Source organism: Cyprinodon tularosa, unplaced genomic scaffold, assembly GCF_016077235.1.
Source record: "Cyprinodon tularosa strain WSP-4 unplaced genomic scaffold, ASM1607723v1 ctg428, whole genome shotgun sequence".
In the NCBI taxonomy this organism is placed as follows: domain Eukaryota; kingdom Metazoa; phylum Chordata; class Actinopteri; order Cyprinodontiformes; family Cyprinodontidae; genus Cyprinodon; species Cyprinodon tularosa.
In genome coordinates this window covers 365,566-393,271 of record NW_024039150.1, presented here as the reverse complement: position 1 = coordinate 393,271, position 27,706 = coordinate 365,566, and the positions used below count along the sequence as shown (strand labels likewise).

The following is a 27,706-nucleotide window of genomic DNA, read 5'->3' as shown; positions in this document are numbered from 1 at the left end:
AGTAGAGCCTCTCTCACCTTACTCTTCATCACACTCCCCTCCTCTCTCTCTCCTCACACACACACACACACTCCCTCACTCCATCTGCTTCTCGACTATGAGCAGGCTGCTTTCTCTGCCTCGCCGTGCGTCTTTGAGCCATTCTGACACATGCGCTCCCCCTCTGTCTCCTTGTCGCTTTCTTCTTGCAGTCTTTACCCCCCATCTTTTACCTCACCAGGGAGCCAGTGTCTCTCAGTTTTGTCCTGTTCCACCCAGGACAGGAAAGGAGCAGTAGCAGGGAGCACCGGCAGAGAGGACCGTTACCACAAAAACAGGAAAAAGGAAGTGGGCAGTGACCTGTGTGAGGAGGGGACTGCGGTCGGACAGCTGTGGCTCAACAGTTTTAGATGCTGGATGAGAAAACCACATCAGAGACGGCTGGTAGAGGAAAGAAAAGAGAGCAAGAGAGAGACCTGTTGGATTCACCCCTGAGAGAAATTAAAAACCTCAACAACCTGAGGAAGACTCAACATTTGAAGATAGTGAAGATAGATCGATTTTATGAATTTTATCTGATTTTAGGGTAAAACAAATAGTCATAAAGAAAACTGTTATTGCCACAAGAGAGGTTTGAAATTCTTAAACATCTCGGATTCTGACACTCGGAGTGCATTTCATTATCTTCCGGAAAACATCTTTGGGACACATTCTTGATCAAGAGACGTCACAGACTTTGTTCTCCGGCACAAATTCCCCCCCAAAGAAAAAAAAGGTTTGGTCAAAGGTTTTGGAAAACACTGTTTAATTTATCAAGAAACTACTCCTGGAAATAAAAAAGTTGCTGGACTGTTGAGTTTTTCTGGATTCAGATTGAACAAGAACACCATCTCTGGTGGATTTCAGCTTCGCTAAGGCAAGGGCCAAATCAGGTGAGTTAATCTTTTCTAAGTCGCATGCCTCAAAGAGGAGTTTCTTTGTTTTTTCTGTGTGTCCAATGAAGTTTCATAGACCGGTTACCAGACAGCACTCTCAGAGCATCCCTGTTCAGCAAATGGGGCTCTGAATATACATTTCCCTGTGACTGAAGAGCTGTGTACTGCATCAGCGCCAGAAAAATGTAACCAAGATCCCTTGAAAATGCTCCAGGCCACTTTCTGATTCACTCTGGGGCGAAAAGCTGATGAATAGTAGTAAAACCGTCTCAAAGAAGGCACCAAAATAACTGGAGCTGACAGTGATAACCCCTTCCCGGACAGGTTGTCAGCACCTGTCACTCCTCACATATGTTACGGCAATGCTCTCGGACAGCTCGGTGTGGATTTGAATGCGGTAATTGTGCCATCCCCGGGGGTGGACTGTCATTCCTGGAGACAGACGGCCGAGGCCATTAAAATGATACGGGGCTGATTTGTAGACACAGCAGGAAGAAATTTAACTAAATCCACCAGGAGGTCCTCGGCTGCTCATTTTGTGAAGAGTTCTGCATTTGTGAGAAACCGATTCATCCCAGCTGTCAAGCTCAAGTTGGCTCACCTATGAAGTATTGATGACGCACATCTAATATTTAACAAGTGGCAGGATTTTGTCTTTTGAGTGGTGTCATTTTGTCAGCTGAAGACCTCCCTGATATACATATGCAAACAGAGACCTAATTTATCGACTTCATGTCGTCTGGCAGGGACGAAGAAAAAAAAACACCACAAAGGAAGATTTTCTGCACTTTTTAGGGGGCTATTTATATCTTTTTTTCTCCTGAAGTCTCAGCGTGCTGTTGTGTCTCTCCTCCGTAAAAAAAAAAGTCGCTCCTCAGTGGCAGATTATCTCCGTAAGGCCCCTCCGGGTGATAGAAGTGATTTGATTTAGTTGTAACATCGAAAGCTGTTGATGCAACTAAACCCAGTGGTCTAATTCCTGAAGAGCGAACTATCAGGGAAAATCCTTTGGGTGCCATCTGGGACACTTCACCCTCACACACACACACACACACACACACACAAAGACTCACACACAAACCCAAGATTCATGATTAGAGCCGTTCATTCATTCAGATATATGTCAGTGAGGTTGACAAGCTGTCCAGCTGTGGTGCTGTTGGTTCAGCTCAAGTCACTGATTATTACAGAAAAACCTAGTTAAGGGTTGTTCTCAGAAACTGACCTGCATTCATCCTTCTTTTTTTCATATTTTACTACACACAGGTCCATAATGCAATATTTTTCATTGTTCTGCAAATGGTTTCTACTTCCAATACTCCGAAAGTCATTCATTTGGGCTATATGTGAAACAAAAGGTTAAAAATAGGGTTTATTACTACATATCTTAAGGATTTAGGCTTTGAAACGGCATAAAATGAAGCAAATTCACCATTAAGATGTATTCACTGCATTTATTTAGCTTATAATACGTTGATTTAAGCTGCAGGCTGTAACAACAGTATGTGTTTTTGAGGGAAGAAAGAAAGATTAGCAAAAGCAGCATAATTAGCATCAGTTTTGGAGTTGGCAGACATCCTTCACAAGCTGAAGACTAATTAGCCCTGATTTGACTTTGTCTCGTTGCCGAAATGAAGGTTTGTGTCTCTGCGTTTGTGTGTCGCTGGCGGACAGGTTGTCAGATGCAGCTCTGTCATTAAACCTGTGTTAATCCCACTGAAAGATGCACACATGGCAAACATTCAGGGCTTAAATAAAACTCAAATGGAATAAAATGTGTCTCAAGTGTTTAACTGAAAAGGTTTAATTGAGCAAGCTACAATTTAGCTCAATTTAAAGCAAAATTACAAACACTGACTCTTTTTTTTATTGGTTATGAAGCTTTAAAATTGTTCCAAGATCTTTATTGGTTTGATCTCACGCCTCCACATCGAAGCATCTGTTGAATTCCAATTAGCAACTGCTTTAGGGATCATTTGAACACTAGTGAACACACAGAAAAGCTGGGATGACCACAAAATACTGGATTTCTAAACAACTTCTGCTTTAAAACATTCCTTTTTTGTGATTTAGAAATGAATATGGTTGCCTTAGAGGGGCTTTGAGATCATTTTCTGCGAATATAAGAAGAATTTCTATTTAAGACTAAATAAAAATGGTTACACATCAAGACCCAAAAAACTAAGATTAAATTAAGTTAAGTTACATTTACATGGAGCTGTATTTCTCTTAAGATAAAGCTACTGTAAATCTTTAAAAATCTCTATCTAAAGTTTAGAAACAGTCAGAGATGGCAAAAGTACTCATTTTCCGTACTTGAGTAAAAGTACAGATACTTGTGTTAAAAAAATACTCTGGTAAAAGTGGAAGTACTGATTAACCTTCTTTCCTCAAGTGAAAGTAACAAAGTACAGGCTTGTAAATTTACTTAAAGTATAAAAGTAAAAGTAGAAACCACTTTTTTCATGCCGTTGCCTACATTTTAAATGGATGTCTGCCAATAGGACTAGATCTCTGTTGTGTTCATTTTCAATCATCTCGTCGTCCATGCTACTATGCTAACGCCACCGCCACCAAGCTGCAATGATTTGCCGCAAATGAATACCGCCGAATCTGTCGATTCATCTTGTAGTGGTGCGTCAAATGCAACGTAGATTCCCATCCAATTAGATTGAATTTGGTATTGATGACGTGAAAAATAACAACGGTAACTCCATTGAAATGATTCAAAACTAAAGTAATGAGCCAATTTTTTAAAATGTAAGGAGTAGAAAGTACAGATATTTGTGTAAAAATGTAAGGAGTAGAAGTAAAAAGTCGCCATAAAAATAAGTAGTAAAGTAAAGTAAAAATATCAGAAAAATCTAACCGACCATATCAATGCGTTTTTTTGTGCCATGTTTTTTCTCCCACAATGCTCACATTTGATCACTGCTGCACTTTAAGAAATGGAAATGTCATGTAAGCTGTTCAAAATAAAATATTGTTTTGTATTACACTCTGTATATACAAAATTACAATACAAGTTGTTTAAGTTTAAGGATTTAACGAGTGGCAACAAGTGCAACAATGATCTTCTAGCTGTTTTGGTGCCACAGGCAGGATTGTTCCTTAGCCTAAAATGTTGGGGGTGGGTGTTGGGGCTGTAATGAAAACTTGAATAACATTTAATGAATGAATTGCAGCCTGTGTTTCTTCGTAAGCCTATCATCAAATACATTTTATTTAACAAATAACAGAAGTTTGTATGATTTGCAATTATAGGTAGTGGGAGATTTTTTTAAAAGGAAAGACTTTGGAGGAGGTCAAATATGCGGCAAAACTGAATAAAAAATTTGAGCCTGTCTGAAAGAAACGTATTTCAAACACAGAGGAGAGATGGTGGATATTATTGATACAGTAAAAAAAGGAAACCTGACTTTTAGTGCAACTGTTTGAGCTTAAATGGCCTCAGTAAGTTGATGTGGCTTATTGCTAGGTTGGTTCACTTTTCCTTTAGCACACATTTGATTGACAGTAGTGAGAGAAAGGTCCATCTGAATGTCAAACACAAACACATTTTGGCCAACTTATAGTTCTTACACGTAGCGCAACAAACTCCGAAACTTACAATATAGAAGACAAATAAAAAGGATTAGAAAACAGTTTGACATTAATAAAGATTTAGGAATTGCAGACAAAATGGGTTTTAACATTTTTGGAATCATAAAAAATTCTAACTTCTTCCTCATGTTTGTTTCTGACTCTTGAGGTGAAGAGTTGGTTTGATTCTGATGATCTTATGAGACTCTAAGATTTAAAGCATTGAGGAAGATCAGAGGTGTTAAAATAACTGAAACTACAAATTTTTTTTAACTGAAAGTTTTTTTTAACTGAAAGTTTCTACTCTTTGAGCAAGGTTGCAAATGTAAGGATCTAAGGATGGATTAATATGATGATCTTTGCTTATTTGTCTCTTTGTTGTTTTTGTTTTAAGGACTCCAATAAAAGCATTTTCATTTATGTTTTTGGTGTCCTGCTGATATAGTGTTTTCTGTTCAAACAGCTGCATGTTGGATGGGAGCTAATTAATGAATAAATGCTTTGAATTAATTTGTTATTGAATGCTGGATATATTTCCAGGTGACAAAATTCTATCTGTGTTTTAAGTGTTAAGTTAGATTTTTTTCTTGTGATTCAAGGTCCATGCGGTCAATCATCATCCCAGAAATGTATAGTAAGGGCTAGACATTTTATTGTTTATTTGGTGTTTTTTCCCCTTTTTTTGTGAGCTGCCTCAGCAGCGCCCCCTTCTTAACCTCACCCTCCCAATTGCTCTGTTTGTGGTCTGAGCTAGACTGCTTTCCATGCATCTTAGAAGTGACAATAGATACCACCATTCATGCACACACACACCTAAGGAGAATTTAGAGAAGCCAATTAACCTAACAGTCATGATTTTGGACTGTAAGGAAGCCGGAGTACCTGGAGAGAACCCACGCATGCACATAAAGAGAACATGCAAATTTCCATAGAGAAAGACCCTGGATCGGGAATAGAGCCAGGAACCTTGCTGCTGCAAGACAACAGTGCTACCCACTGTCGTTATTTCAGTTGGAATTTAGACTTATAACACATTTCTTTACATTGTGTAATATTTTTTTATGTAAAAGGAGAGAGAAAAACCAACATCGGCTTCAAGAATTGGCATAAAAATATTGGCAGCAGAAATTTGGGATCGATTAGACTAACGTCAAAATAATCCCATATTGGTGGATCTCTCCATAGAAGTCAGAGCTTGGATTTTGGATCAACTTGATGCTTGTGTTGATGTGAAGATGTTTTACTGCAAACTGACAGGATTTTTATATTTGTTGGGTTCTAACAACTGGAGAAAAAAAAAGCAAAGCATGTAAAGTTAGACTAACTGAGATAAATTCAAATGTTAAAAGAATAATGTAGTGAGTTTAGAAATCTGATAACATTTTTATACCACGTTATTTCAAGGTGGTAGGTAAGGTGCTCTAAGTGAGCCAGTGGTCTGGTTTTCCTAGTTCTGAGTTGGCAAAAGAAAACATAAGAGTCACCCCAAGTTGGAATTTCAGCAGCTGATGTCAGCAGTTAATTTTAGTTCACTATTCCCTATAAAAGCACTTATAAACTGCGGTATAGGTTTCAGGTCATAACAGTTTATTATCGTATAATGTTTCTAACATTAGACCAGGGGCAGCCCAGCTGTACGACCTCAGGTGTACATAAAATATGGAGAGACCAGAGGCTATAACTGACTTATATTGCAGAATTTCTCGGCAAAATGACGAGCTTTACTGATATGTGGCATTATTCTCAGATCCCCTTGTAAAGATTCCAGAGTTGTAAGTCTAAACTGAATAATACATTGGTTGTACAACTCTTCTTGATGGAAGACACCTATTTCCCACCTATCTTCACACCGGAACAAGAATAAGTCAACCGAAATAAACCATATTCCAATAAAGCAAACTAAAATCCCCATTAAATAAAAAAACATGATATTTTAGGTGATAATTAGTTTAGATTTGATCATTTATGTTAATCACGGACATTAATAATAAAAACCACAAAAAAAAATAAATCTAAAAATTTTTGTTTATACAGTTCGCTTCTACCATGCTGCCCTGTAATTACATGGGGCCACCACTTTTTGGAACCACTGGCATAATATATGCTTTTTATGACCAAATCAACGTTAAACTGTAACTGAACATTGTGTTGTGGATATGGCTAGTCTATTGCTATTTTCCTAAACATTACACTGAAATATATTGGTTTATTTTAATGAGCATTTTGATAGACTACTAAACAAATGTTTCTAGAAAGGTGTGGTTGAATTTACCCAAATATACTGTTGATTTGAGCCAGACAATGGGTAGAATATTATCACCATCCGTTATTAGTTAAAATGGTTTTAATGGACTAACCCATCTTTCTGGGTCAAATTACCTACATCAGGGGTCACCAACTTTTTTAAGGCTGAGGGCTACTTTATGGGTACTGAGTCATAGGATGGGCTACCAATACTGACCTATGAACTTCATAGATAATAAACATATTTCTATTTTTTCTTTTCATTTTTAATTTACTTTTAGATACTCTCATTATGAAATCCATATAAATTCTCAAATGTTCTAATTTATTGATATGATAAAGTGCTTCATAAATGCTTCAAAATAAGAGCTTCAGTAAAAAAATAACATTTCAGATTTAGTCCACTGGTGAATTGTTCTGTTTTCAAAAGATGCTGAGGGCACCCCATGTTGTCCTTGAGGGCCTCTTGGTGCCCACGGGCACCGCGTTGGTGACTGACCCCTGACCTACATGATCTGATGCTATAATAGCCCAGAGGTTGGGTTATTCTAAAATTATTTTAAAATTGTGATGCTTGACTAAAGGTTCATTAAAAAATGTTCAACACAAACTGTGTGATTCTCCAGATCAAAATTGTTTTAAGGTTAGAGATGTCCACTTTGATTTTTTGCCCTCTTCAGGGCTTGTCTTTAGTTTCAGCATCTAGGACAAACTAATATGGATTTATATAAAATGGACAAATTAAGTTATTGCATGTAGACCCTTAATACCACCTTACAATAATCTCCATTTAGAACAAATCTCAAACTCAAAGCTAATCTGGTCCCTTCTAGCAATTTAATGGCCCTCTAGAGCCAAAAAATGCATATGATCTCATAAAGTAAAGGCATATGTCCTTTCATTGTGCACTAAATTGCTAGAACTGCTAAACAAATGGAAGACATGATACCAGAGCTATGTGGTTTTTATAAACGAGATAATGAACATGAGTTTGACACATCTCCTAGCAATTCTCCAGTTGGTGCAAATTGCAGGTGCATGCCCTTTAACTGGAGTACGTCGGAGAGAGCAAATAACTCCCATCCTGGCCTCCCTCCATTGCCTGCCTGTGCATTGTAGAGTTCATTTCAGATTCTTTTATTTGTTTCTAAGTCTTTAAATGGCTTGGTCCCTTCCTAACTCTCTGAGCTTCTCCACGCCTATGCTCCCACTCAGTTCCTCAGGTCAGCTGACCTGCTGCTTCTGGAGGAACTGAGGTCCAAACGGAAACTCAGAGGGGACGCAGCTTTTTCTGTTGCTGATCCAAAATTGTGGAATGTGCTTTGCCCTCCTCATTAGACAATCCTCTTCACTGTCTATTTTTAAAACTCCTCTCTGGTCTATATAAGTATTATATAGTTTTATTTGTCTTAATTAATTTATTTTATTCTGTTCATTTTATTTATTCCATTTTCTTCTGCTTTCTTATTCATTTAAACTTCTACATTGTTTTTATACTATTTCAACTTTACTTGGCATGTACAGCACTTTTTGGCACCTATGGTTGTTTTAAAAGGCTTTATAAATAAAGTTTAGTTTACACTAGCATTAGTATCTTCCTCTGCTCATTTGAGCAGCTGGTCCTTTTTAAACATGGGATTGAGTTCCTCTAAGAAAGCTTTTGGCATTTTAAAACACAAAAGTTAGTTTATATGCGCAGCAGTATTTTATGTGTGCTATCATAGTCAAAATGGACACAATTATCTTAAGCCAAACAAACAGGAAAAGCTGCTGTTTCTGAGCTTTAGAGAGAGATCTGAACAATTGTAGACAAAGTTTTAACTTTATAGAGATATAGAAAGACCAGAGCTTTCATAAAGGCATAAAAAAAGAACACCCAGTACATGTAAGGATGAAGAAACTTCACATCCCTTCCCTGAGTGACAAAAATCAAACCATATTCATGTCGTTGAAACACAAACGACAGCATGAGTTAAACGTTAAACTTGAGATGCCCTTCAGCGAACCGGCAGGATTATGAAGTCTTGTTAGTGTCTGCACTTTAGCCGGTGGAACATTGGAAACTGGGTCAGACCTGTCTGTCAGTCACACAGCATCGCTGAGAATGACAACTGCATCTCCGGCGTCTGCCTCCTCCTGCACCTCCATCGCTCTTCGCCTGCAGACAATGTACAGATGCAATTACAGATATTTCAGGATGCTGTTTATTCTGCGTAACTCTAAGAGATGCCTTTGATAAATAACGCTTTAAATAACTGAATGAATCCTTGTTAGGGTGATCTAAATGCTTGATGTTTGCAGTTTTAAACTAAAAAAGGCAATAATTTAAGCTGTATTCTTCTTAATAAAATGCACTTTTTTTGTGATGTAAAAGTTTTCAAGGTGGATTTAAGTCCAGAGTATGTCGAAGTGAGAGCACCGGCGTGTTTATTCTTCACACCGACCTGCTAACTCTGCTTTCAAGGTGCGGCTAAGAGTGTGAACAAGGTGCTAAAGGAGAAAACGGTGGGGAGGTAAGGGTGAGAAAAGACACCGGATGGGAATGAATGACAGGAGAGAGAAATTGACCACATAAGCGTTGAAGTGTTTCAAAATTTAAACGAAAAAAAAAATGAATGATTAAAACAATTTAAGATTAGAAAATTGTTAAAATGGTGGACAGAATATGACAGAAAACTAATGTGACTGAAGAAACTGTGAAGCTGAAGTACTGAATGCCAGGAAGGGCGAGTCGCCTCACTAATGACCAGAAATTAACCGAAGCAGCAGCTTTTCCCTGAAGGTAGAGTGTTTACACTTCCTGCTGCTGATAAAACAGAGGAGTGGACACATAAAGGAGAAGGAAGGGCTGATTTAAAAAATGCCCATGTAGGGAAAACAGCAGTTAGGAGGGAATCACACTTTGGATGCGGTTGTTTGTGGATGTGATGAAGTTTAAAAAACACTATTTTTAACATAAATTTAATAAATTAAAAGTAGATTGTTTCTTTTGTCTTATAAAGAAAAATCACAAACATTTAATACTGTAAATGAACCAAATGTGATCATTAATCATTTGAACCAAAAAAATAACAACAATGCAATAGAGTGGTGACAGTATAGAAATACATTTGATAACTTCATTCTTTTTTATTTCTACATAATTATTGTAATTTTTAAATAAATTAGATTTTTTTTATTCATCATTTGAATTTCTTTTTAATTAAATGGGACATTTATTTATTCATTGGTGCAATTAACAATTTATTCAGTCATTTAATATTTAAATTATGAATTTAAAAGATGACTTGTCTACTTATTGCAGGCTACATTTATTTATTTTTGGAACATTTTTGTATTTCATAAATAAATGAATGTACTTATTAAACCATCTCTCTAACCCTGCTGTGGGAATCCCTGCTTTAACCTCTTACACCCTAAGGGGGTATAAATAAATTTCTGCCTGACAAAAACACACAAAAGTAAATAACTTATAGCCTCAAAGCTATTAGATTTAAGAAGAAACTTTTGGTACGTCTGTAAAGGTAAGATGTCATAGAATGGTTTTCTGGTGTCAGCACCATTGTAGCTTTGACCCTGCCTGAAATATTAGGGACAAAATACAAAATATTTTGCATTTTTTGAACCTCGCCAAAATTTTCTTTGAAATAAACATTGCAAAACACTACCAAAATATTATTTATAGCACAAAAAAGTAGTACAGACTTTCAAATCTAAATGTTGTGTAAAAATATACAAAATGTGGACTCAATCAGATGAATCATATTTATTTTAGAATGGTATTAGTGAGAAATTTCTTAGGCGGAGAGGCCATTTTGGCACATTTATCCATAAATGTCACCAAACTGTGCCAAATATGTTTTTTACATCAATACTGGGGGTTTGGTAAAATTACGAGGTCATGTAGCAGCTGGACCCGCCGGTGGGTCCGTAGGGTTCAAGGGGTTAAACCAAAGGGTTCCCAAACTTTCGAGTTTCTGACCTATAAAATAGTAGCGGGACCCAAATTATGGGTTGAATATAGAAACATCTTTTCAAAATAAATTAATGCTTTTAACAATCAAGGCTGGCATGAATTAGTTTACCAAATAAGAAATCCCTTAAGACTCCATCTTTATGTTTTTAATAAATACAGTCAGAGTTTTAAGATTTTAACAACCCCTAGGCAGTTTTCTTGAATAATTTTTTTCCTTTAGTGTTGCTAGTTAATTATGAAAAACAAAAAAAAAACAAATGGAAATCTAGAAATGAAGCTTCTTAGGAAAAAACGACTTTTAGATAATAAAACATATTTTAAAAAATTATTAAAAAGAATGCAATTAATTGAAAAGAGTCGGAAAAAGACACTTGAAAAAGAATAAAAGAAAAAAAATTTAATAGTATAAAAAATATATATTTTAGAAAATAGCTAAGTTACTCTTAAAACCACTTCTTTGATTTAGAAGCCCTTTAGGATTAGTTTCTGGATTGCATTTGTTTGTTGTTTTTTTATTTCTTAAAAAAGAAGAAGTAATTTTTGCAATAAAAATTCAACAAAAAAAAATGAAATACGATAAAATGGAAAAAAAAAAAGATTTTCTGCAAAGAATAATTGATAGATGGGACACTATTGTTTCCGATACTATACATCCCAACAGAATTTACTTTTTTTTTTTTTAAGGAGGTTTATTGTTATTTTACTTACTTTGTCCTGAGTGCTTTCAAACATTCAAATCAAAATGGTTTCAAAAATTCGGCTTTAAAGCTAAAACATGCAGAGTTTAGCCTAACACAGCTTTAGCCATGCCAAGATCTTTTTCTTTTCACTTTCCAATCTTGTTAATTTTGACATGATCCCCTCCTACAGCCCTCACATAGAGCGGAGGCTGCCTAATGACTAAGCTTGAACATTCATTTAAAGTAGAGCCTTTTATTTTAAAGTATTATCGGCTGTGGCTCATGTAACCTTTTGTTCTCTATAGAAAGTAATGTAAGGACACCTTACTGTGGAAAAAACCACATAATCGGAACAGGGAGTGATAACTTTGTTTGTTCAGAACATGATGAAAGGAAGGAGACACACCGTCACAGCTGAGGAAGGACCTTATCTGGAAACATGTCTGGTCTGAAACAACAGCCATATCTTTGGTGGCAGTGAACATGTCAAGATTACAGTTAGATTGCTTTGTTTGAACAAACCCAATGGATTTAGTCATCTTCCTTTGGGTTATTAGGAAGTTAGACAGAAGCATTTAGCCCAGGTTCATTTAGCATTTGGTAATATTAGAACATCATTTAAACAAGCCATTAAAAGCAGTCTTACTGCAATGAAATCTGATCAAATTGACTATTAGCACAAGGTAGATTTGTAGTAAACAGCACAGGTTGTGCAGAGTTAGTCCACTAAATGTTGTTTATGAGTTTATATCATCGAGTTAAGACTTGAAACTTTCCCCCTTATAGGCCTGAGAGTGAATTTCGACTTTGAAAAATGGCATTTCTGGTGTGATACAGCTTTGTTTAAGGACTCAAATTATTTGAAACTTTGTTTTAAGTAATTCTTTAGACAAGTCAACATTTTGCACTTTTTATTCTCTAATTATTAATCCTGATTCTGAAAAATCTTTAAAATGCAGTTTTTCAATGGCATAAAGATGTCAAAAATCTCTAACTGTGTTTTACAGAATATTTGGTCAGTGTATTTACTGAGTTGGGTTCAAAACAAGAGTTTCAAAGGATACAAGAGGTTTTAATGTTTAAAGCACACACTTATGCGTTCGAGTCAATGAGTCGATGCAATCAGCTGGTTTTCCTTAGATAGAAAACTTTTAATCAGTTTGACTGTATGATCTGGTTAAATTATTGTAAATTGCCTTGAGATGACATGTGTTGTGGATTGAGGCTTTACAAATAAACTGAATTTAATTGAATGGAACTTAACACAGTCATAATATTTGATTATGCTCATAAATCTCAGGGTTTAAGCAACATTTTAATGTATGGATTTCATTGCTGTCGTTTTGGCTAAACCTCTAAAAAAGGATTTGATATCCAGTGTGATCCAGTTTAACAGGACTTGGTATTTTTTTTTTTATAAAAACCTGTCCTTTTTGTTAAACGTTTTAATGATTTGTCACAGTGTCCTAATGATGTTTTATTTTTTTATTGTTAGCAAGAAAATGTTTTGCATGGTTTTATATCTCTCTTTACAGCTTTCCACGGTGACACAATCTAGATTTTTAGGCTGAAAACCCAAAACACAACACAGTTTGACAGGAAAACAGATTTATAGCACTTAAAAAGATGTTTGTATTGAACTCACAGTAGTTGGTCTACTGGAGGATGATTCATCTTACTTTTTTGTTTCAGATCTTTGCTTAATTCTTTCTGATTTCTTGAAGACACACTCATCAGAAGCTGTTTATCTGCTTTAAATCATATTACTGTATGGGCCCAATATTTTTTTCTATTGTCCACAGTTTATCCCTTCTCTTTAATTTAATAATCATTTGTTCACAGCAACCCTATGCAAGTTTTGGTCCAATTATTAGCTTTATTGGAGATATATTAAATTTTATTTATAGGCAAGCATAAAGCCGCTCTCCTGTGTTGATGTTGCCCTTCTCAAAATCTTGCTTGTGTAACTTAAGAGAGTCAGATCTGTCACTGAGTCCTTTTATACCCAGAGCTAACTCAGCTGATAGTTATTATTAAGAAACAAATTAGATATAAAACTTGCAAAACGCATATTTTTTGTCCAATGTAGGATTTAATCTAGAAGGATGAATGTGGCTTTGTCTTTACAAACAAGTCCGTGACTTCTGAATCTTCCTTTCAGGAGCGAAAAAACCTGAAAATTTAAGGTCTAGTGCCCCCAGTGGCTAAAGTGAAACAGTCTTGCCCTAAGATGAAGCACAAAGGCTGGATAGACATTTTATAAACGAGCACAAGATCTCTTAAAAAAAAACATAATTTCAGCTCTCTGGTCAAGTTTTGTACATAATGTCCAGCAGTGATTAAAAAAAACAACAACCATGGATTTCACAGTCAACCTATTTAAGAGCATTTATTCTAAGGTCTACTCTAATGTTCCATAAAGCAAAGGAAACCAAACAAAGAAAAAACACAATATGTTAACAAAAAGAAGTCAAACAAAGGCCCAAAACACACTGGTAAAGTCTTTTGTGAGTGCTTAATTCTGGAGAGCTGTGTAAAGGAGGTCACGGGAGGTCAGCAGAATACGAGATTAGACCATTAGAGGGAGAAGAACTGCGCCGGTATAATCCCCTCACCATAATCTCTCTTTCTCTCTCCCTCCTGCTAATGGCTGCAAGACAATAAGATGCTCTAATATGTCCAGTGGGATGGCACTAGGCTGCGCTGAGGTACCAACCGGAGTACAGAGCAGATAGGCTAAAGTGTTTTGAAGATAATTTCCCAGGTATTTCTGCTTTATTAGATAGAGCCCAGTAAAGGGGTGTGGGGGGGTTAGGGGTGCGCAAGAATGATGAGGAAGACTGACGCAAACTCACAGGGGCCAAATGGTAAGAAAGCAGATGGCAAAAAAGCTGTTATACTCATGAGCGCTGGTATTTCTATTGATTTATTTGGATTTAATTAAACTAAATGGTTTAAAGACAGGAAGGAAAAGTGATGCAAAACACTTTCAATCAGCCAAAAAGCCAAGAACTCAAAAAAGGCTCAGCTAATTCAGATAAATAGCATTTTAAACATCCCTAACTTCAATTTATTTTAATGGTAGTAGTATAAAGCAGTCCAGTCAAAGCAGGTAATCTTCTGAATTTTTACATTCTACGAGGTGTAAGTATTATAACACAAGAAAATGTTGATATAAGATGATGCCAAGAGGTTTATGGAGGTTTCTTTGGTTCAATGGAAAGGAGTTTGCTATTCGTCCTTTAGCATCTATGGAGATATTCAGGAATGATGTGCTTCCAAGTGATCAAATCCAATCTTGGTTTAGTGACATTTAGAGACACAGTGGGATTCCTTCATATTTATCTGACACCATCAGAGATGGGTAGTAATTAATCACATTTACTTAGTTACATCTACTTGAGTTTGCTGGTGAAGATTCTCTGTCATAGTCATTCCAAAAAAGTTTAAAAAAGGTAAAAAAAAAAAAAAAAACAATCCACTGGACTTAATTTTCCAAGTTGAGGACGTTTTGCTTCCCATCCAGGAAGCTTTTTCAATGTACATGTTTTCTAAGGCATAACAAGGCTTTGTTGGGTACTCTTTAAAGCTTTGAATTCAGCATAAATCCAGACATTTTGAATAAAAAAAAGCTTCCTGGATGGGAAGCAAAACTTTTTCAAACTTGGAAAACAAAGTCAAGTGGTTTGTTTTTTAAATTTTTACTTTTTTGTAATGATTTACTAGTGTAACAATCTGAAATTTTTTTTTTTGCTTTTTAGAGAAGGTTTACTCTGCTGTACTTCTGACATTTACTTGAGTAACATTCTTCTAAAGTATTGCTACTCTTACTTGATTAAAATCTCTGAATACCCTGTCCTATTTGAATAATTTGAACTATTCAAAAATCAGGTAAACCTGCAGTAAACAGTAGATATTAACAGTGGAAATGTGTTGCCTTATCCTAATATATATAGAGTTGTCATTGTACGGTTTGGTTTTATGTTATATGTTGGAAAAAGAAATTGGTAAAATTATCTCACCTGAATGAATTTCTTCTTTTATATTCATTAAAAATGAATGACAACTTTGTACTTTTTACTTGAGTAAAACAATGTTAAAGCAGTGCTACTCTTAGTGGAGTACAATTTGTTGGTACTCTACTCACCTCTGGACACCATCATTTTCAAGTTCAGTTTATCTATTTCCTGTTTTTCTATTTGCAATTTACAACACACTTCATCTCAAGGCTTTTTCCAGAAGCAATTTAATCAAATCATACAGGCAGATTGGTTAAAGGTTTTCTTACTAAGAAAACCTGGCAGATTGCATTGAGCCATTGACTTTGCAAGATTCACGTAGGAAGAGGTAAGAAAAAAAACCTCTCTATTTTAAAAGGAAAAAAATCTCCTTTTATCTGTAATCTGGGGTTAGAGAAGATGTTTTTCAGATATCACAAATACATATTCAGTCAGGCTGATAAATATCAGAACAGCCACTTAAGATGTGTAAACATTTCCACATACATAAAACTTAATTCTTACTAGTAAAATTTTAAATAATCAATAATGTAAATATAGAAAATATATTATTACAGTTAGGTCTAGGAATGTGATTTTTATCTTGAAGAATCTTATTTTAATGATCTACAAATGGCACAACAGAGAAGAGAGTGTTTTTAATAAATTTAAAAACAGCCTGCCATATAAACTTACGCATTAACTCGGGCAACAATCTTCTCGCCTGTGTAGCTGTATCGCTGTTTCTGGATCTCTTGTTCCAGTGGGGTGAAATAGTCACTTCCTGGTGCCTGTTTTCATGGTGACTTGTCGGATCAGTGCTCCACCAATAATGGCTTTTCATACTTGTTGCACATGCATTAAACTCTGAGTGTCTACTTGGAGTTGATTGACCTACTTCATAGCAGCCGTTGTGAAACCAAAAATTTAGAGTTCGCGACCTAAGACTAGATCAATTTAGAGTTGCGGATTTGAATCTGAGTTTTTTAAACCTGCTTTGTGAAACTGACCTCTGATGTCTCTATAGATATAATTGTCCAAAAACATTAGTTAGTCTAACCTTTATTCTCTGTCTATCGCCCTGAATAATTTTGATAATTATCTGATCCTTTTAAGCACTAAGAGCATGTCAGTTAAAGTCTTGGGAGGTCATGGAAGGTCATGGAATGAAGAATGAAGAATGTATATATATATATATATATATATATATATATATATATATATATATATATATATATATATATATATATATATATATATATATATATATATATATATATATATATATATATATATATATATATATATATATATACAGGTGCTGGTCATAAAATTAGAATATCATGAAAAAGTAGATTGATTTCAGTAATTCCATTTAAAAAGTGAAACTTGTATATTATATTCATACATTACATACAAACTCATATATTTCAGATGTTTATTTTGTTTAATTTTGATGATTACAAATGACAACAAATGAAAATCTCAAATTCATCATATCAGAAAATTAGAATATTACTGAAGACCAATAAAAACAAAGGATTTATAGAAATGTTGGCCAACTGAAAAGTATGAACATGAAAAGTATGAGCATGTACAGCACTCAGTATTTAGTTGGGCCTCCTTTGGCCTGTATTACTGCAGCAATGCGGCGTGGCATGGAGTCGATCAGTCTGTGGCACTGCTCAGGTGTTATGATAGCCCAGGTTGCTCTAATAGTGGCTTTTAGCTCTTCTGAATTGTTGGGTCTGGTGTATTGCATCTTCTTCTTCACAATACCCCATAGATTTTCTATGGGGTTAAGGTCAGGAGAGTTTGCTGGCCAATTAAGAACAGGGATACCATGGTCCTTCAACCAGGTACTGGTAGCTTTGGCACTGTGTGCAGGTGCCAAGTCCTGTTGGAAAATGAAATCTGCATCTCCAAAAAGTTGGTCAGCTGCAGGAAGCATGAAGTGCTCTAAAACTTCCTGGTATGTGGCTGCGTTGACCCTGGACCTCAGAAAACACAATGGACCAACACCAGCAGATGACATGGCACCCCAAACCATCACTGACTGTGGAAACTTTACACTGGACTTCAAGCAACGTGGATGAAGTGCCTCTCTTCTTTTCCTCCAGACTCTGGGACCTTGATTTCCAAAGGAAATGCAAAATTTACTTTCATCAGAGAACATGACTTTGGACCACTCACCAGCAGTCCAGTCCTGTTTCTCTTTAGCCCAGGCAAGACGCTTCTGACGCTGTCTGTGGTTCAAGAGTGGCTTGACACAAGGAATGCGACAGCAGAAACCCATGTCTTTCATACGTCTGTGTGTGGTGGTTCTTGAAGCACTCACTCCAGCTGCAGTCCACTCTTTGTGAATCTCCCCCACATTTTTGAATGGGTTTTGTTTCACAATCCTCTCCAGGGTGCGGTTATCTCTCTTGCTTGTACACTTTTTTCGACCACATCTTTTCCTTCCCTTCGCCTCTCTATTAATGTGCTTGGACACTGAGCTCTGTGAACAGCCAGCCTCTTTAGCGATGACCTTTTGTGTCTTGCCCTCCTTGTGCAAGGTGTCGATGGTCGTCTTTTGGACAACTGTCAAGTCAGCAGTCTTCCCCATGATTGTGTAGCCTATAGAACTAGACTGAAAGACCATTTAAAGGCTTTTGCAGGTGGTTTGAGTTAATTAGCTGATTAGAGTGTGGCACCAGGGGCCATCAATTTTGAACCTTTTCACAATATTCTAATTTTCTGATATGATGAATTTGAGATTTTCATTTGTTGTCATTTGTAATCATCAAAATTAAACAAAATAAACATCTGAAATATATGAGTTTGTATGTAATGTATGAATATAATATACAAGTTTCACTTTTTAAATGGAATTACTGAAATCAATCTACTTTTTCATGATATTCTAATTTTATGACCAGCACCTGTATATAAGGACATGACTATTTTAAGGCAATTATTGTTAATATGTCCTGACACAGTTAATCACAGGGAATACCACAGCCTTGATCTTACAGCTATAGGACCCGGTGTGTAGAGGGAATTGTTTGGTTATGCCATTGCTTCTAACGCCATTGCTAGTTTCCTCTTGCAGCGCATGTACAGTTCTAGACTGGTTTTGAATACCTCTAATTGTAGCTCCTAGCTCCTATCCCTTCACCTTTTGCAACCATAAGAACACTATCCTGGGTGAGAAAGGAGTTCCAGACTGCTGTTCTGAACTCAAATGGCCTTAAGCCTTATAGACATAACCCTTAACCCTAACCCTTAGACATTAATAGGGATTACAGCCTTTCAAAAAAGAACTGCAAAAAACAGAAGTTATTCAAATATAGCTTAAGACTGAAGCTCACTTTCTTGAAAGCCAAAGCATGTGAAGGTGAGGGCATTTGCATGTGTGACTCAGAGTACATGCCACACAATAATGTATTTTTGTTAAACTCTGCTGGACTGTGCCTTTATGTTGTGTCACACAAAGGATTGTTGGCAACTGTATAGTGTCTAGGAACATCAGGAGGTCATTATGCTAACTGCATTGGCACTAGAAACCATACTGCTACCATATCCAAGCTCCTCGCTAATTGCCAGCAGTTTTCTGACAGGCCAGTGGATGCACTTCCGCCATGGCATAAGTGATCTTACCATTAGGAGGTATTCGGATTGAACCCTACTGCCTTTTTATCGAGTAAGCTTTAGTTTCAGCCATTCATTATGTCTCAATTTATCTTACTCTATACTTTAAACAAGGCTGGGAGTTAAAAAAAGCAAAATGTCTTTCAAATTTATGAGAAGAACATTTGATAGGAGTTCCGCCTGAGCAGCAGAAGAGCTGGTAGTGTACTGGTACTGTAGGATGGACATGCACACAAGCAGTTATTAAAAAGTGGCTTGTGCATGTCTTACCTATATTTCTGGAAAAGTGGAAGACTATAACTTTAATAAACATGCAATATCTAAAGCACAACCCTAAAAATGTCAACTATTTAGGTGACAGAACCTAATGCTTGAGAAACATCTCTTTATATCACACTTAAGATTTACCCTTGATGTGTATTTAAGATCCACAGAGCACCGCATAGACAAAAAAAATAGTAAGTGGACAGTTTTGTGGGGGGAAAAACATTTGTGGACCCTCCAGCAGGAGAGGGTTCACAAATATGTTTGTTGTCCATTTAACCTAATACAATCTCAAAGGTCCTATATCAGGGTTTGTGCTACATGTAATTTGATCATGGGGCTACCCTTAAGCAAAATAAAACCTTGCCTTTAGAATAAATTAAAGGAGAATATGTCAAAATAATGAAAAGCCTATGATACAGTAGAGTCCGTATTTTTCCCACATATTCTAATCTACATCCTAATGTATGGTTTTTTATATTGTCTTTTTTTGTGTGAAGCTCTTGCAATAAAAAAAATCGTGCTGTGTACAAGACAGCTTGAATTCACCTTCTAATGCGTGTGCCTGGGATTACTGTATGTGTAGAGTTCTATTATAAGAAATGTAAGAAATTAATTGTACCAAATTAATCCATCTTATTAAATCATTCATTATTTAAGCCCAACTGTTGTTGTTTATTCTTAAATTGTTTGGTGTTTTTAAAGGATAAAAAACTTCAACAGTGGTCACAAATTTAAAATGTCAATGGCTGATTAATAGAGACATCCAAAGTGGTTTTAAATGTCATCCTCTCCTCTGCCAGTCTCTCTCTCTGTCACTACAACCAATGGGTCAGAGCCTAAAATGGGTCACAGGCCTATGCTTAATAGATCCCCAAATGACCACTCTGGTGAAATGCTTTCAGTACAGGTCCCTTGGTGAGAGACTAAATGTTTCATTTGGGTCCCAAGCTGCATGGATTTAAGAGCCCTGGACCTAAATGATAGCTAGACCTCGGGCTCAGCCTTAGACTGTGATGGGACAGCAAGTCCTCGGGCTTGTCTCTAATTCTCACCCAGGCACAGTAAAGGGGGTCTGTCCACAGCTGATAAGTGGTTTTAATGTGATCTCCACTCTTCTTCTCTCTTCAATTTTCCCCTCTCCATTCCTCATCACTGCTCTGCTTTCTCTGATCCTTTTCATCACCTCTTCCTCTCATCTCCCTCCTTTCTCCTGATCCATGTGTCTTAGGTGATGGCGTGGCTCCAGGTATGGACAACTGGACTCATCGTCCCTCTTCTCAACTTTGTCGCCTTTGCTCAAGACTCTGGCCTTTCTGGGGTGGTACCAGAAAGACCACAATCAGACATAATTGTGAAGAAAGAATCCTATCCGCTGCTGCGCAGACAGAAGAGAGAATGGTTGTGGAACTCCCTTTATGTGATAGAAGAGAACCCTGTACAATTCCCCTTTCAGATAGGACAGGTATGGTTAACACTTTTAATAAAGGATTTCTGGGGTTTGGGGACTATATTTTCAATGTAAATTAACATTTTCTTTCACTTACATTTCTTGTAAAACATGTCTTCTATTTTCTAAGTGAACATTTGAATACTTTTCACTTGCAGAATTTTCTTGATTGATATCATGATTTTCCTGTTCATTTACAGCTTAAGTCCAGCAAGCAAGTGGCGGTGAAGTCGTTTACAATAGAAGGCGAAGGAGCAAACACCATCTTCACGGTCAACAAGAAAGGAGGCGAACTCTATGTCAACACTCTTCTGGACAGAGAAGAGAAAGCTCAGTATCATTTGACGGCTAAGATGTACGATGGGAACGAGGTGTTGGTAGAGAGCGCCGGGGACTTTATTGTCCAAGTGACGGATATCAACGACAACTGCCCCGTTTTTTCAAAGGAATACAAAGGATCTGTCGTGGAGCGAAAGAGTATGTTGGATCGAGACGCAATTTATAAATGATAAAGCATGCAAGACATATTTGCCAGGGCTGATTCAGATGGTACACTGGAAAAAAAATCGAAATCTAGATACGTTATTTTTTCTTAAAATAAGTGCATTTGTTCTTGGATTGAGGAAGTAAGAGACATTTTGCCAATAGAACAAGACAATGTACAGTTAAAATAAAAAAACACAGTTCCATTGTCTTATTTCAAGGGCATTTTACATAATTGTCTTACTTTAAGAGTAAAAATACTCATTCCATTGGCAAACTATCTCGTTTACCTACTCAAATTAAGGGTAAATACGCTTAATTTAAGAAATGTTTACTTACTTCTAGATCATTTTTCCAGTGTAGGCTAGTCAACCTGATTGAAGTGTGTTTCGAGTTGCAAATTGGAATTTTAACTAGATTTTGCTGAACCTTGGCAAAGAGAAAAATGCTGTTTAGAAACCTCTTTATCCCCCAAACATGAAAGGGAATTTTTCTTCTCCTGTATGTAGCAAAAAAAAAAAGAAAAAGAGATATTTCCAAGACGAATGGAGATATGTACTTTACTGAATGTGCAGCAATTTTCAAAGCCATAAGGAGGAGTTCAGAACCCTTAAATTTTTATTCATACATAACAACTTTCAGAGTGTGTGTTTGCTGTTGCACATGACCTCATTGTATGGTTTTCTTTTCCATTTTGTATACAAGTCTTTTTTTTTCCAGCTCCCTAGAATGACTCAGGCTTTTTCAGAGTGTCTTTAAAAATATATACAGTATTTTGAACTTTGAATTTCCCTTTATTTAAACTAAAACTTATGGCTCCCTCTATGCGATGGATGCATGTCTAGGAGGGTAAATCTATCTACACCCATTCAGAAGTTTATTTCAGCCCAAAAGGAAACAGATTTTACTTTTTTCAGTGTTGCAGGACATTCTGCCCCCTATCATCCCTTTATTTATAACCCTGGAAATGCTAAGCGAAAGCATTCCCACAGCATCATGCTGCCACTTCTATTTCCTGTTGGTGGTGGTGTGTTCAGAACAATAGATGAGCCTCTTAGCATCTTTACTAATGTTTTTTGACCCTCCTGTCGGGTTTAGACATCTCTTTGTGGTGATGCAGTTTTTTGAGGTGATGCACTGAACGATGCTCTATGGCAGTGTTTCCCAATGTTTTTGACTTGTGTAACCTTTCGGGTATTTTTCCATACCATCAGTACCCCTCTCAGTCAAACAGTATTGATGATTGTCCAAAAGTGGAATGTATAATAAGTGATTAAAATAGAAGCTATTTTAATTAATTTCACCTTTAATTTAACTATTTAATTCTCAGGCATCTTATACTTTCCATCTGAAAAAATAAAAAAAAAACAACATAAATATGATACCTGGAAGTTTGTATGGAATCGAAATAAATACAAAATAAAATCATATTATAAACCTGTATTTATGAAACTGGAGCTCCTCTGAGTAAATCCCTTGTAATCACTGACTTCTCACTCCGGTCTAAGGGGTTACACTGGAGAAAGTCGAAATCTAAATAAGTGATTTTTTTCTTAAAATAAGTGCGTTTTTTCTTGGATTGAGGAGGTAAAAGAGACATTTTGCCAATGGAACAAGTGCATTATTATTTTAAGATTAAAAATACTTATTCCATTGGCAAAATATCTCAATTACCTACTCAAATTAAGGGTAAATACACCTAATTTAAGCCTTTTTTTCTTGTTTCTAGATCTTTTTTCCAGTGTGGAGTGAGAACTGCAGTGTCTTCTTTTGAAATGTAATGTTACTTAAATTGAATACATCTGCAATTTGAAAATTGGGTTTTTTTGAATTGCAGTTATATTGCAATTGCAATTAATTGCCCAGCCCTACTCCGGTTCTACAAAAAATATCTGAGGCCTTAACAGAACAGCTGAAATGAAACTAGAATGAATTTACCCACACATGGATTGTATTTAGCCTTAAGCTACTTCTGATGATATACTGGAAGCTTGGCATGATACCAATTGTATCTACCTCTATAAATGTCTGAACATCACCCGATCTCTACGCTTTAAACTTTGCAGTTTTATATAAGAACGCATTTGAGAAGTTATCGATTGTTTTACAGGTATTATAAATTTTTTTCCAATTAGATAAGCACAAGATATGTATTGGAAACAGTTTAAGGTGTTTAAGAAGAGGAACATTTTGATTTCTGTAAATCAATGTGAAAAAGCTCAGAGTGATGCTGACTGATATCACTGTTTTCCCATCACCTAGAGGGGACGGTGTTTGAGGTGACGGCGACTGATAAAGATGATCCGACCACTGCCAATGCAATGCTTCAGTACTCTCTAACCAGAGATGCAGAGACTTGGGATCTCTTTGAAATCCACCCAATTTCAGGTAAGCAGCCTGCTGCAGCAATTGCCACCGCAACTTTTTCTCTCTGCAACTTATTGCTTTATTTTTTGGTGGAAAGCTATTTTTATCTAAACCTGACACAGAGGTGACATTAAAGATAACACAATAACACCTCCTCTGTCGCTCGACAGGTATGATCACCTCCAAGACAACCAGCCTGGACCGGGAGAAAAAGAGTCAGTATGTGCTGAGGGTGGAAGCGAGGGACATGAATGGAAGGCCCTCTGGCTGCCTCAACACCACCACGGTCCCCATCACCATCACAGACATCAATGACAACATGGCATCTTTCAGCAATAGTAAGCTGACACTCGGGAGATCTGATCACTTGATGTTTCAAGAAGTTTAATAAAATTGGTGAAAGTGTACCATATTTACCAACATCCTGTATTATTTTGGCCTTTTCTTTTTCTTTCCCTAGGGAAATATGAGATCAGTGTGAAAGAAAACCATAAACTTGACGAGGAGATCGGCAAACTGACAGTCATGGATAGAGATGAGCCTGAGAACAAGCAACCCCTATTCTCCATCTTAAGTGACGGCGGGAAAACATTCAACGCTAACCCTGATCAGAATAAGGACTGCATCCTGGTGCTCAAACAGGTAGGGGGCCTGCAATAGATATGCTGTTTCATGAAAGTTCTTGTAAATGTGCTTTAGCTGATTCACACTAAATGGGGCAAGGCTGTTTCCATTTCTGCAGGGCCTGCTTATGAAAAGCCAGAATATCCCAAATGTTTGGTCCTGACAGCAGATTTTATGGCCATTTCTATTTTACTGATTTGTATGATCTTATCCTGTATTGAGCTATACTGACAGAATATCAAATATTTTTTTCAAGGCTGCACCTTGAAGCAATATTAACTTAGTAATCACCATATGTGTGAATGCCCTACAGAAATTGAGGTCTAATATTAACTCTTTTTCATTAGGGGCCTGCTTGCATGACTAGACCAAGTTGTTATGGATAGACTGTAGGTATGAAGAAGCAGAGTAACACTTTCTTTGAAGTCTTCCTGCTATTTATTTAAATGAGGCTACTTGTTTAAAATTGCCAGCTAAAAAGCAAATAGAAAACTGTTCCCTCATGCTTTTTTGTCTTTATTTTTCTCCTCAACACTAAAATTATTACATCTCAGTCTTCCTTATTTTTTAACTCCTCCCACAATGACAACTCTGGTAAATTTCTCCAAGTTCTGAGATATTGCATATTGTTTCCTGCTAATTGTTCAGTGTTTGTCCTTCTGCTGCTGCTGAAGTTTACCCAAATTTCCTAAAGCACTAAACTGCACAATTCAAACACAGCTGCTTATACTCCCAATCATTTAAGGAAATATATCTCCTGTTTCCATTTTAGGAATAAAAATTTAGGCAGGATATTCACTTTGAAGAAGAAAAAGAAACCTAAATATTGTCTGGTTTCCTGAAGACACAGCGACTGAGAATACGTTGTAGAGATGAATGGATTTCGTCTAAATTTACTCCCCAAATAATGCAAAAACCCCTCGGAATGTGTTAAAACCTCATTTTCAAATGTTCCAGCTCCAGGAACTGATGGAAAGCTCTTGCGCAAACATGAAAAAATCCGAGAGTTAAAAATACATTCTGGTATCACAAACATTACAAACAGGCAAGAGAGGAGCAGCAGGATGATAGCAGCAGTGCTCTGACAGGATTTCCATAAATTCTCATACAGAAATATACTGACATTCCTATTGTGTTCATTTTTTTTTTATCATGTTATTTTGCATCTACCGCCACATAACTACAGTGTAAAATGCAAACCTGCAGCCTAAAATGTGAGATGTTTTTTTTACAGGATGACAGTAAAATACAACAGTGTGTTGGAACCGCCTCCTTCTGGTTTGGGAAGATATTTATGCTAGCAGGGATTTTAGGAGGTTTACTTGTCAAGATAAAGCATTTAGGACTTCAGAGAGTTTAAAATGTATTCTTATAAAATAAGCTGGGTAATAACTGGCTGCCATGCTGGCCTGGAACCAAATCACACCCCGATCTTTTCTCAGCTCTACTCGCCCTTCAGCTCTGCAGCCGCTCTCATCTTCCTCACCGTCTGTGTTTACAAAATAAGCCCAGCTATCGTCCACACTGCCGCGACGGCTTCATTCGTGCTAAGCTGTTTACTAATGCCTTTGATACCCTGCGACTGAACATCCTTGTTACTGTGAATAATCCTGTTAACAGAATATTCCTGTCTACCTGTGTTGTCCCATCCAAAGATGAAAAGCGTTCTTTGCAATGCAGTAGACATAAATTGCTTTTAACCACAGAGTTGAAATAAATGTAAAAACTATAACAGAGAAAAGTAAAGTTAGTTTGATTAGAAATATGATCATAAAGGTGCAGCTTTTTATCTTTTCGTTTCAAGACTTGTGAGAAACTGTAAAAAAAAAAAAAAAAAAAAAAATTATTCTGAGGTTTAAGTTGGTAATAAAAAGTTGCCTTTAATATTGAGTTGACAATTTTTATTTTAGGAAGTGAGAAAGTGCATGTTTCTAATCTTATGTGCCAAAGGGTCTCTTTGAAGTCAAGCTGTGTCTTTCAACAAACCTGGGAAGGATTTAAAGTAGATGCTCTGATGAAATGGAGCAGTTTCTGAAGCCTGAAGTTGACTACAGCTAAAAAGCATATGCTGAACCTGAATTAAAATTCTTATAGAAAACGGAGATGCTCGGTATTTTGTTTTAATTTATAAACCAGCTGATACAGATGTCTTAAATTCAGAACGATTTTACTTCAACAAATCTATTTTCTTATTTATCTCTATTTGTTGTTCTAAGCATAAGGACTATTGGTTACAATGCTGAGATTTTCTAGTAGATATTCAATTTGATTGACTTTTACAATTTGTATGTATAGTTCTAAAGTTATTGTGATGCTTTGACACATTAATCACATTAATTCAATTCAATTCAGTTTTTTTCTATAGCACCAATTCAAAACACATGTCATCTCAATGTACTTTACAGTTCCCCAGATCATAGAGCAAGACTGATTCAAAGTTTTCTATCTAAGGAAAACCAGTTGATTGCATCGACTCATTGACTCAAATACAATCCTTCACACTAAGCATGCTTGAGGCGACAGTGGAGAGGAAAATCTCCCTTTTAACAGGAAGAAACCTCCAGCAGAACCAGGCTCAGTGTGAGCAGCCATCTGCCGAGGCCGACTGGGGTTCAAGGAGACAGAAGCAGAGATACAAAAAGCAGCTGTAAAAGGCGGCCCAGTCCAGGAAACACACAGCCAGGCAGACGAGCTCCGAGCCAGCTCCTTTGTCAGAGGATGAAAGAGAGCACATCCAGCCAGTCACAGTCAAAGAAACAGGACTACACTGAAAAACAGGCTGATCTCCAACATTTATAAACAAAGGTGTTGATGGCAGCAGCACAGCTGATATTTCTCTCCAGGATGGAGTCACAGCCAAACAGGAACAGACCAGATGAAGATACTATGAGAAAAAGCAGAGAGCAGATTAGAGATTTAACAGATTCTGCTGGGTGGGAGAATAGAGATAGAATGATGAAAAAGGGGTCTCTATGTCCTCCAGCAGTCTAAGCCTATAGCAGCATAACTATAGAGATAGCTCAGGACAGGGCCGGCGATTGCTATAGGCGAGCTAGGCAATTGCCTAGGGCGACAAATGTGTTGGGGGCGCCCTCTAGCGTCGCCCTTAGGCTTACTTCCCATTAATCATAGAATTAGAAAAAAAAAGCGAATTAAACTGGTTATGAAGCGTCCGTCAGTTTGACTTAACCTTACGTATATATAAATAGCAAAATATGAACAAATAAATATACCACCGTTTTTTTATTTATTTTTTCACATTTAAGAGAAAACCGGAAAAGATTCTGACGCTTTTCAAGCGCCCTCCAACCCGGAAGTCGTGACGTCAGAACGGGAGCGTTCATGGCAGTCTACTGCACTAAATGCGATAGCCAAAACGAGAAATCTGAAAGCAAAATTTCGACTTCAACCGAGCGATTCCTACCAGGAGACAATTCTGATGTATCGGAGGAAGAATATTTGTGTCTGGAGCCTCACATGTTCGACCCAGA

At 36.7% G+C, this 27,706-nt stretch overlaps 1 protein-coding gene across 1 annotated transcript in view; it reads left to right on the top strand.

Annotated features, from left to right (window-relative positions):
- The first annotated feature begins 539 nt into the window (after window positions 1-539).
- The window catches only part of cdh5 (cadherin 5), a 49,635-nt gene continuing 22,468 nt past the window's right edge, over window positions 540-27,706 (top strand). The window contains exons 1-6 of the mRNA XM_038299404.1: window positions 540-911; window positions 20,523-20,756; window positions 20,942-21,218; window positions 23,487-23,612; window positions 23,762-23,929; window positions 24,052-24,233. Coding sequence (XP_038155332.1) covers window positions 20,526-20,756; window positions 20,942-21,218; window positions 23,487-23,612; window positions 23,762-23,929; window positions 24,052-24,233 — 984 coding nt within the window. The 5' untranslated portion in view covers window positions 540-911; window positions 20,523-20,525. The remainder of the gene's footprint in view (window positions 912-20,522; window positions 20,757-20,941; window positions 21,219-23,486; window positions 23,613-23,761; window positions 23,930-24,051; window positions 24,234-27,706) is intronic.